General features: G+C 37.4%; 1 protein-coding gene across 1 annotated transcript in view; it reads right to left on the reverse strand.

Annotated features, from left to right (window-relative positions):
• The window catches only part of itfg1 (integrin alpha FG-GAP repeat containing 1), a 164,720-nt gene that overhangs the window by 131,927 nt on the left and 20,272 nt on the right, over positions 1-12,521 (reverse strand). The window contains exon 7 of the mRNA XM_046840410.1: positions 1,994-2,052. Coding sequence (XP_046696366.1) covers positions 1,994-2,052 — 59 coding nt within the window. The remainder of the gene's footprint in view (positions 1-1,993; positions 2,053-12,521) is intronic.

Below are 12,521 nucleotides of genomic sequence, written 5' to 3' on the forward strand. Positions count from 1 at the left end.
ATAATTCACTATCAGTGTAATCTGATCTATACTGTAGAACATTTGCTGTGTCCATGACTAGAGTTTAAGTCTGTATGGTCAGTTTTAGGTGATAAAAATAATAAAGAGAAGAAATATCCCAGCAAAAACAACAGTTTAGGAGCTGTTTAATGGACTATGCATCCAGCCAGCATGACATTTTCAATCAATTTTTTTACACGCTTATATACTTCACAACTTTGCTATCTTGCTTTCTTCATTTTTAAACATCTCAAACCTGAAAATCTCACATACCGACGAGATTATTGATTACCCGAATACTCTCTCTCTCTCTCTCTCTCTCTCTCTCTCTCTCTCTCTCTCTAACCATTTCACAGAAAAAAAGAAACAGTACTTTTCCATTTTACTCTGGTTCTTTTGGTATCTTCTCCTGGGAAGGAACTGTTACTCATGAAAATGAGTCTGGTGAGCGAGGCACTTTTTCTTGCTGAGAGAACGTAAGTGGAGCCAAATAATAATGTTTTGGGGTGTGTTTTAATCTGTACCTAATAAAATAGCTTTCATTTACAATAGTGGCATCTTTATCCATGATAGAAATTTGAAATATAAGATACCATCAAAACAGTAAAAGAAACAAAAAATAGGTAGAGTTTAGCACCATTTTTTTTCTTTATTTCTCCATCTCTCCTCCAGGTTCCTGTATAATCCTTCTCCATCTCCTGCTGTCTCTCATAATGTCTTCATCTCTCTCAGTATGAAAATATGAGGTTTAGTATCTGATCTCAGCTGGGAGGAGAGTTAATTCTCCACTCGTCTATCTCTCTTTCTCTCTCTTTCTACCTCTCTCTCTCTCTCTCGATCGAACATAAGATGAGTGCAGTGGCTCAGGCAGAGTAAGACAGTTTAGAAAAGGGCGAGAGCTGCTCTGTCCACACACACACACCCACACACCCCCACACACACCACTGACCTTTACAGGACTGCTGAGTGAACACTGCCCTCCTGCACTTTCTCTTCTCAACTCTTGACTCATTTATCTCTCTCTCTCTCTCTCTCTCTCTCTCTCTCTCTCTCTCTTTCTCTGAATCTAATTTCTTCTCCGTCTTTTTTCCATTCCCCTTTGTTTTACCCTACTCAACTCATCCCCCGAGTGCCCCAAACTTATATCCTTATTTCCTCCATCCTGTTTCACCCCACCCCAACACACACACACACACACACACACACACACACACACACACACACACACACACACACACACACTACAAACTTAGAACACACTTTCATCTACTAACCTGCTTGTTCTAAAATGCTTTTTCAAACATTAATCATTCAAATTTTTTATCTTTTTGACCATTTTTATATTTGAGTCTTTATAGAATTAAATGATAAACTACTTCAAAGCAGGTTTTTGAAGTATCTTTTAGTAATTCGATTTTAATATATATATATATATATATATATATATATATATATATATATATATATATATATATATATATATATATAATTATAATTATTTTATATTATAGTTGTAAGAGTACATATAAGAGATTTATTTATGTACAAAAAAATTCTATTAGAAGTATTTCTATTTAGATTCAAACTACAGGAAATACAGTCACTGTTATTAGTGTAAACATTTTTTTTTTCTATTTTTTGGCGCAATTTGTTTACACGGGATTTCTCCATTTGTACATTTTTGGAAAAATGTTTAGATTCTTATTGAAATGTCTATAAATAGGCTTAATAAAAAATAATATTTATCATCATCATCTTCTTTCAATAAGATATTAGGCACAAATAAAATGTGCTTTTATTTGAGGTATTTATTTACAGTGTGTTTTCTCAGTGTTCCCCATCTCCCCTGTCTCGACCTTGTTTGAGATTCATGAACTGGATTGAGAAATTTAAGCTGTACAACTCTCTAACACAGAAAGACCCATCAGTTTCTAACCACAGTGTTCAGACACAGAGGAAATATGGGCAAGATGTAAGTCAAGGTGAGGCTTACCGTATTGATCCAAGTCTCAAACCCGAATGCTGGAGTCGATCCCGTGCTGAGAAACAAATCTGTAAGGTTAAAGATCAGAAAGACAAAAAGAAAAGAGAAGAGTCAGGAAATCGAACAAACCAGAGTTATGCAAGTTCCTTCAAAATTTAGAAAATGCTGCATGAAAATTTATGTACGTTAATGCAAGGTATTTTTTTCCCCATTTTACATATGTATCGCCTCCTATACACTAAAGCAGCAGTTCAGTGCCAACAACTATTGGGAGTTTGTTAACTTTTATGCAAAGAAAAAAAAAACACTTGGGGACATGGTGTAAGAGAAAAATAAAAATAAACCACAGAGTTGTCAGGTGTTATAGTCTGTTTTCCAGGATGTCTAGAAACATAGCTTTAAATAGTTGGTCCCTTACCAGCCTCTCAATTGAAGCCTCTCTCAAAGTTAATACGACAAAAGCCATTTAATAATAAGACATTTTAACAATAAACTGCAAAAATCTACAAACTCATCTGTCCTGCAGATTTTGGAAAAGTTCATGTTTAAGTCAAGTCAAATCATTGTCGTTTGGACCACACAATACAAAACTAGAATAAACAGACCTACACACAGGGCTACATAAAGTGCACAGGTCCAAACAACAATTACTGCACACACCCCAACACAATGAGACAATAAAGGCAGTGCAGCACCGATCTCACTGGCCCATTCACTAACCCATTCACTATCCCATTTTCTAACCCATTCACCAACACATTCACTAACCCATTCACTAACCCATTCATTAACCCATTCACTAACCCATTCATTAACCCATTCACTAACCCATCCATTAACCCATTCACTAACCCATTCACTAACCCATTCATTAACCCATTCACTAACCCATTCATTAACCCATTCACTAACACATGCATTAACCCATTCACTAACCCATCCATTAACCCATTCACTAACTCATTCACTAACCCATTCACTAACCCATTCACTAACCCATTCACCAACCCATTCACCAACCCATTCACTAACTTATTTACTAACCCATTAACTAACCCATTCATTAACCCATTCACTAACACATTCATTAACCCATTCACTAACCCATTCACTAACTAATTTACTAACCCATTCACTAACTTATTTACTAACACATTCACTAACCCATTCACTAACTAATTTACTAACCCATTCACTAACTCATTTACTAACACATTCACTAACCCATTAACCAACACATTCACTAACTCGTTTACTAACACATTCACTAACCCATTCACTAACACATTCACTAACTTATTCGCTAACCCATTCACTAACTCATTCACTAACACATTCACTAACACATTCACTAACACATTCATTAACCTATTCACTAACCCATTCACTAACTAATTTACTAACCCATTTACTAACTCATTTACTAACACATTCACTAACCCATTCACTAATCCATTCACTAACCTATTCACTAACTAATTTACTAACCCATTCACTAACTAATTTACTAACCCATTCACTAACACATTCACTAACTTATTCGCTAACCCATTCACTAACACATTCACTAACACATTCACTAACTTATTCGCTAACCCATTCACTAACTTATTCACTAACCCATTCATTAACACATTCACTAACTTATTCACTAACCCATTCATTAACCCATTCATTAACCCATTCACAAACGTATTCACTAACCCATACACTAACCCATTCACTAACTTATTCACTAACACATACACTAACTTATTCACTAACACATACACTAACCCATTCATTAACCCATTCAATAACTTATTCACTAACTCATTCACTAATTTAAAATAAATGTATGCTAATTTAAACTAATTTAGAATAAAGTAACAAAAATAAATAAAATAAATATAAAAGTATACTAAAAGGAAAGTCTAAAGTATAGTCTCATATATGTACCACTTAGTGCAAGACGACCCTGAGGTACATCCCAAAAGCAATAATACAGACAGTCATCCAGCATCTATATTTCAACTCGGATGATGGATTCCTCAGGTTCGATACATCGATGTTCCTGTAATTAGAGCTTGTGATGTTGAAAGGGAATGTGATATTGCACTATTGATATCTTTCAAAAGCTCATGGCTGACACATCGAGTGAGATTATTCTGCTAGGATTTAACACGGCGCGTGTGAGGCTTCGTCTGAAAGCCTCGTTTAGCCTGCCATCGTCTAGCGATGAAAGCAACCGACATCGGGGCGACGTGTAACGCCGATGCGCAGGGTAAGGGATACGAGATGTAGTGTTAAAAGAAATGCTACATCACAACATTAGTGTGTGTGCTGGGCTGTTTGCTGATTAAGCTATGAAAGAAAAGTGTGCATCCATCCTTTCAGGGTTTTCTATTTTCTCTCGACAAACCTTGCTCTCACGCTGAATGTGCGGAATAAACAGCTTCATTAATCAGATTGAGAGCACTGCTGCTGCACTGGCCTGATTACACACACACACACAAAATCCTAAAACCCAGACACCTTCTTCACCTCAAACAAAAACACACAACAAAAGTTCATTCAGATCTATTGACTATCTATGAGTGTACTATGTGTATCACACAATGATGTGTGTGTGTGTGTGTGTGTGTATGTGTGTGTGTGTTTGTGTGTCTGAACTAAAATGATGTTACATGTTATACACAGTTTGCTAAATATAATTGTATGATAACAGGAGCACTGATATGTATGTATAAGTTGAAAGCCACATCTGACATGTGTGATTCCCAGTTAGCTATTAATTATGTGTGTGTGTGTGTTTTGTCTTTAGCACATCAGTGGCACTCGTCCTACCTAGCCGTCTAATCAAGAGTGTCTAAGAGCATAATGGAGAGTGACCGAGAGGGGTGTGACGACTGCTCTGCCTCTGCTAATTAATTTGATTAAATATACCATAGTTATTTATTAATATATGCCATGATTAGAGCTCTGATTAATTTTACGCTCTTGTTTCTGTGAGCGAAGGCATGCAACGCCTTTCCATTTCGCATACACTGATTTGATTTCCCACAATGCACCAGAATGCTTGTCTGTTGCTCTACAGGCTTTTTCCTTTTCTTTTTGACTGATACTTGGTTTGAGTCTCAGTAAAGGAAGTTTTGACTCGGTGTGTCAGCCTCAGTAAAGGAGGTGTGGCCTCTGTGCTTCAGCCTTAGTAAAAGATGTGTGGCCTCTGTGTGTCAGCCTCAGTAAAGGAGGTGTGACCTCTGTGTGTCAGCCTCAGTAAAGGAGGTGTGACCTTTGTGTCAGCCTCAGTATTGGAGGTGTGGCCTCTGTGTGTCATCCTCAGTAAAAGAGGTGTGGCCTATGTGTGTCAGTCTCAGTAAAGGAGGCATGGCCTTTGTGTGTCAGTCTCAGTAAAGGAGGCGTGGCTTATGTGTGTCAGCCTCATTAAAGGAGCTGTGGCTGTATTGCATACACAGATGCTTATTGCTGTAGGTCTGACACGACACACACACACACACACACACACACACACACACACACACACACACACACACAGAACCGAGAACGTAAGCATCTCAGCATCTCTAATTACAGGGTACAGTTACATCCCATAATTTCAGGCCGAATCCTGACGGTGAGGAGGAGAAACACGACACTAAACACAGTCAGTCAAGCACAAAACCTTTAAACGAGTGAAAATGGCTTTGTTGGGAGCTGGCAGAGAGCAGATTCATGGCAATATTAAAAAAACTAAAACAAAACACACATTCACATTAAAATGATGCCTGGAGAAAAGCTTTAAGATCAGACAGCAGAGAACAGAGAACTCTGCTCATCTGAAAGACAAAGAAAAATGAAAGATTTGAAACTCTAGGTGTTTTAGCCGATGGAGTCATTTTTGTTCTTCTACACAGATTACAGACATCAACAAACTGTGAGGGATGATGGTGAGGAGGAAAGTCCATGATATAGAGAGGAAGAGGAGGAAGAAGCCTCTGAACGGGACTGGGAATACGGGGAATTCTGGGATCTGAACTGAGTCCCAACATTTGCAGTACTTAGTGTATTAGAACCAAATACCATGGGTGCCATTACTTTACGATGCGACTCTACAGGGCCGAAAATGACCAAAAGTATTCCGAAATGTATAAAGACAATCAGACTGGTATCGATTAGCGATGTGGCAAGCGAGAACCTTTTACATGAAAACAAGTGCGTGCATCATTTTTAGAAATAAAAGGGACTAAAATCGAGCACTGCGTTTTTCCGCTCTCTGGCGCACAAACGGCTCACGGCTCCAGCTGAGGTATTTCGAGAATGCAACAAGAGCGCATCTCATTTATCTTCCAGGCTGAAATGTGGAACGCTGTGCAGGCTGGAAACGAGCGAGGAGAAACCTGATTAGGTACGAATTTTATAGAGATGAGAAAATAAAAAAATGACAAAACGACAACAACGATGAAAACAGCACATCACATCAGCACTAATCTGACCAACGAGATAGAGATATTTCGAGAGAATAAGAAATTACAAATATGAATATTTAGACAATCAACTGATACATAAAGGATGAAAAGAGAACAATTGAGAGAAAAAAGTGAGCAAGAGAAATGAGCAAGGAGAATACCTGAATAAGCAAATGATAGAGAAATAAATGAGAAAGAAAACTAAAATGTGGGAGATAGAGAAAGAGAGAAGGAGAGAGAGAGAGAGAGAGAGAGAGAGAGAGAGAGAGAGAGAGAGAGAGAGAGAGAGAAATGAAGGAAGAGGAAGTGCAAGAGATGTTGATAATGGAAGGAAGAGAGAAGGAAGAAAGGAGAGGAAGAAAAAGGGAAAAAGGGTAGGAAAAGAAAGAAAGAGAAAGAGATTGAAATTGAGATGGAGATAAAGACAGAAAAGAGAAAGAGAGAGCGAGAGAGAGCGAAAGAGAGAGAGAGAGAGAGAGAGAGAGAGAGAGAGAGAGAGAGAGAGAGAGACAGGAAAATGGAGAATAAAAGTGAAAAACTGGTTATAGTAAAGAAAGTGAAAAGAAATTGAAAGAGAAGGAGAGTCAGGCGTGAGAGATATATAGTGAAAAAAGAAAAGCATGGAAGGGAATAAAGTGATGAGTGAACGAGGAAAGGCAGAAAATAACAGATAATAAGAGTAAATAGAGTTATAGAGTTAAAAACCCAGAACAAATGAAGCGCAAAAGAATAAAAGCAGTGAATGAATGACAGCATTACATTATTATGGAAAGACAAAAGGAGCAAATGAGTGATGAAACAAAGAGAAACAGGTCACAGAGAGCGAGAGAGCGACAGAGAGAGAGAGAGAGAGAGAGCGAGAAAGAGAGAGAAAGAGCGCGACAGAGAGAGAGAGAGAGAGAGAGAGAGAGCGAGAGAGGCCTGTCTATAAACCTGCTCTCATTCTCCTTTCTTGTGTTTCTCTCACTGAAGGAGGAAAAGTGTCACATAAAAGAGCAAAATAAGGCACAGGAATAAATTAGGGCAACACACGTGTGTGCACACACACACACACACACACACACACACACACACACACACACACACACACACACGTCATACTGCACCGAGATAAAATGCACCAAGGACACGGCGTTCCTGCTCTGTCCATTCCTGATTTGTCGGATCACTGTCTGGTTACCGTCTGAATACTGTCTGATCACTGTCTGATCAACATCTGATTACTGTCTGATCATCCTCTGATTACTATCTGATCTCTGCCTGATCTTTGTCTGATCACCGTCTGATTACCGTCTGAATACTGTCTGATTACTCCCTGATCACTGTCTGATTACTTTGTGATCACCATCTGATTACTGTCCGATCTGTCTGATCACCATCTAATGTCTGTCTGATCTCTGCCTGTCTTTTTAATTGATAAACTAAAAAAAAAAAAATAAATAATGATCATAATAATTATATATATAAAAGAGGAAAGAAATTAATGTGTAGAGTAGGAAGAAAAAAAAAGATAGAAAGAGATAAAAGAGAAGATACAAGCACAGGAAAGAAAGAAAGAAAGAAAGAAAGAAAGAAAGAAAGAAAGAAAGAAAGAAAGAAAGAAAGAAAGAAAGAAAGAAAGAAAGAAAGAAAGAAAGAAAGAAAGAAAGAAAGAAAGAAAAAAGCAACCTCCAGCAGGAAAAAAGTGTGGAAGCATTTTATAATAAACGCAACAAAGAAAACTGTACCAGGAAGTTATGCAAACGGCGCTTGTGGGGGATGAAAGTACCACAGTGATGCACAAGCACGTGAAAATAAAACACACTGGTGACACGCATGAAGGTGAAAGGAAACTGAGGGTGAGCAGAAACTGTATAATCCTCATCACGTAAATATGGTACAGATTAATAAAGTGTTATTGTGTAAACTGTTTGTTTATAACTTTAGCACAGTCGCACTGCATCTGTTCAGGTTCGCTCATAGTGAAGGATTCAATTAAAACGATGCGAACAAACACTACATCTAAAAGCAGCAAATAACAGCAGCAGTAAACAATCACATTTTTAGTTGCTGTTGTCGTTTTCAGAGAATGATGATGCATTTGTACACCAATACATCCAGTCTTTCATTGCATTTATCTACTACAACAGTAACTTGTCTGTTTTCATGATTTCCTGTGGCTTTACTACGTTCAAATGCCTTTTTTCAATGTTTGTATGTTTAAATTATGCAAATATAATTTAATTATTACATAAAATTAAATAAATAATATTCTAAATGCTTATATATTTACAACTGCACAAAATGTCTGTATTTTTTTAATTGACAAAAATGTTATGATATATTTTACTTTTATATTTTTTAAGCCTGGAAGTCAACTTGTCATCTGCAATTATCATTAAAAACAATACAAATGTTGATTTGCACAAATTGCTTTACCTTGCATACTCAAATGTTGTTGTTTATTTTTGTTTTTGTGTCCTTTTTTTTTTTTTACTTTACAGAAAGAAACAACTCTAACAGTCACTAAAAGCTTTAAAATGTGTAAAAATAAAAATAAACTCAATATGTGGCTCCACAACTAACGGCTATTTTGATATTTAATTAACTCCCCACAAATAAAAAAAAAATTGAACAAAAAAATTTAAACATTAAAAATAAAAAATAAATCAATAAAACAATAAACAAATAAAAAATAATAATTAAATAAAATGTTTTGCTTATAACTATATAAAACCCTAATCATGGGTATTTATGTATAAAAGTGAACTTAAAAAAATGCAAAAGACAGTGAGTTTATCTTTCATTTCGACATTTAAAAGTGTATAGTGGCTGTTTTGTGAAGTGCATGGGGGATTTCTCCTTTAAACAAATTCTTGTTCCTTTCTATAAAAAGATAAATAAATAAATAAATAAATAAATAAATAAATAAATAAATAAATTATACATTTTCAATTTTTTAAAGAAAAAGGTATTATTATTATTATTTAATATATATTTAATACTTTAATATATTTGCTCTTTTTAAAACAATGTTTGCTTTTTCTCAGCACACTATGTGTGTGTGTGTGTGTGTGTGTGTGTGTGTGTGTGTGTGTGTGTGTGTGTGTGTGGCCTAGCATGTGCAGTCGAGCTCTGAAGCGATCTGGAGAACATGATGGCAGTTTAAAGGTAAAGCGACTCCCTCATGCGATATTACAGCTGCCTGTAAGCGTACAGAAATAACCTGAAAGCATCGGGATAAATAAAGCTATCGAGGAAAGAAAAAAAGCTTTCCGATATACGGAGACGGTTGCCATGCCAACAGAAACATATGCTGCACGCGCACACGCACTTGGCAGGTTCGCTGTGATGCTCCAAGTTATTTATTTGCCTTGTGTGTGAATAAATTGCTCTGAACAGGCCGCACGCCTCCATCTTGTCTCTCGGAATGAAGCTCCACGGCGAAGACTGTAATTAGCCATAAACACTCGGTCCTAAATCAGAGCACGTCTTTAACACCGCCTAGGCTCACAAATACTCAGATAATTAGACACGAGGCTGAGGAAGAAAAAGCCGTCTGTGGTATGATTGCACGCGATTCATTAGAATCAATCGCTGAACATATCAAAATCACTTTTCCTTTGGCCCTGATGACTACTGGAAATTTTTGACAACGTCATAATGCTTACATGCTCACACACACACACACACACACACACACACACACACACACACACCCAACCACACAGAAAGATGGACGAAGAGGAGCATCATCACTGACATCATGTCACATTTTACGTCCTGCAATCCTCAACAGTCATCAGAAAGATGTTAAAGAAATCTTCACAAGCCAAGCACCCAGACTCAATAGACTGTCTGTACATTCACAGACATGCTTCAACTTCTGCCTGAGCAGATCACAGGAAAGCTGAGCCATAACCTCAGAAAAAGAGATTCAAAAGTGATGTCTAGATTGACTCATGATGTGCATGTTCTTATTGTGATCCGTAGTAAAATTTCTCTGACTGTACCATATTTTGACCAGTAGGGAGTGCTTTCATGAAATTTGTTGAACAGGCGTTGAACAGGTTAATGGAAATGGTAGTTCAGCTTAGAACCTAAGATCTTAGACTTCTGATCAAAAGGTCATGCGTGCTGGGCTCTTGAGCAAGCCCCGAAAACCCCTTAACTGCTCAGCTGTATAAATAACTGTTCAAGATTTTGAAGATGCCTAAAAAAGTTTTATGTCAGTATGCATGGTCATTGTTGAGATTACGGTCTGGTTTCCTGTTTGGTGAATTCACTGGTGGGTATTACGGTTACAGTTAAAAAAACTTTGTTAAAAACAAATTTGGCGATGATTGGATTACTTTTTAATTGTTTTGTTTTTTAATCCAAGAATGCCTTGACCCAGGAAGGAAGCATAGAATGCCTTGACTCTCTCAAATCTCTGTGATTCTTCTTCTAGAGAAAGAAGAAGAACAATGTGTGTATGGACAGTTATTTTAGTTTCAAAAGCTGCTAACAAGAAGGTAAACATTAACATCTTAAAGTGGACATAACACAGTTTCGGCCAATCTCAAGATAATCTTGAGAACCTAGAGCAGGGGTCCCTGAACTCTGGCCCACGAGGCCAAATACAGTCTGCCCCCACCTTTCGAACGGCCCTCTGACCAATGCCAGAGACATATTTTAAAGATTTTAAATATATGCTCATATTATATCTGTATTGAATAATAAAGGTTGGCTTTCAAACATAAACCTCCCCCTAGTTATTAATAGAGGTCAAGGTGATTGCTGGAACTACTGTACTGTACAGTTTCAGCAAAAATCCATACGGATAGTTTTTCCGGTCTGCTATCTTTACGGTAGCGGCCTTTAAAGGCAATCACTGTCACCATGTGCTGTTTGTTTTGAACCTATAGGATAGTATTGCATCCTTCATAGCTCTGAAGAGTCTTTAGTTTTATCCGATTTATATATAAATATAGAGTTACGATTCTCTCCAAAAAAACATCTGCGAGTTGTGACATCGCTATAAATAAAACAGGAACAAAAACTTTACGGTTTGAAATAAACTACGGCTAACAGTTAAATCAACAAAGTTCACTCACATCCAAAAACACACTCGTTTAGAGACATTCTTCTTGAGTCGGACGTGTGCAACCGACACCGTTCGTAACTGAATGAAGCATGGGGATGGGTGGGCTTTTGCTCTTGCTATGGTTGCTGTGCGTGTGCTCTCCCGGGAGAAGTGTCCATTCAAGGAATTCCGCTCTTCATGATGTCATAAAGGTCCATACTTTCTGGAACCTATACAAACCTGAATAGAGTGTATTTTGCACAGAAATGCTCAATGATAGATCCATATTGGTTTTGTAAAACTTTGGCATGCATGAAATAGCATTAGACCCCCCCTTTAAGTATCATAAACTCCTCAGGAACATTCCCTGTTATTTTATCTTTTAAAGTTCCTTCCTCGCTGTCTCCGTGTTATAAACGCATCACGTCTACTTTACTAATAATGATGATGGATACACGCAGCAACCCGACTAACCCTCGGGGATAAATAAAGTTGAGCTCGATTCAATTTTGCTGAAAAATAAACAAAGTGTCAGAAGCGAGTCCAATGCCGTTCGCTCGGCTCTGAGCGTATCAGCGGAGAAATATTTAAATATCGCCGGTTAGCGGTTATGAAAAATGACATGATGGATGGAGCTGAACCTACAGCCTGTGGGGCTGAAAGAAATGAGAAAATCACGTTTGAGGAATAAACCAGACTCTTTGAAAAAGGCACTCTTCGAAAAAATACAAAAGCACTTTGGAGACAAAAAAAAACAAAAACAAAAAAACATCCGCAGGAAAGAGCAGACGGAGCAAAACGCTCCTTATAACGTCTTCCAGTATGCAAATACAATAAACTAAAAATACTCTACTGTCTGGTTCAGAGCCGTTTCTATACCATAAAAGAGTCTATAGAGCCTTTTGAGACGATGTGATTTAAATACAGTTCACCTGATACAATTCAACATGGAAGTGGAAACTCAGTGGTTAAGTGTTGTGATTTCTGTTCAGAAAACCATGAGCTCAAATCCCAGCACCACCAGACTGCCACTGCTGGACCCTTGAGT

The sequence above is a fragment of the Silurus meridionalis genome, chromosome 26 (assembly GCF_014805685.1).
Source record: "Silurus meridionalis isolate SWU-2019-XX chromosome 26, ASM1480568v1, whole genome shotgun sequence".
NCBI lineage: Eukaryota > Metazoa > Chordata > Actinopteri > Siluriformes > Siluridae > Silurus > Silurus meridionalis.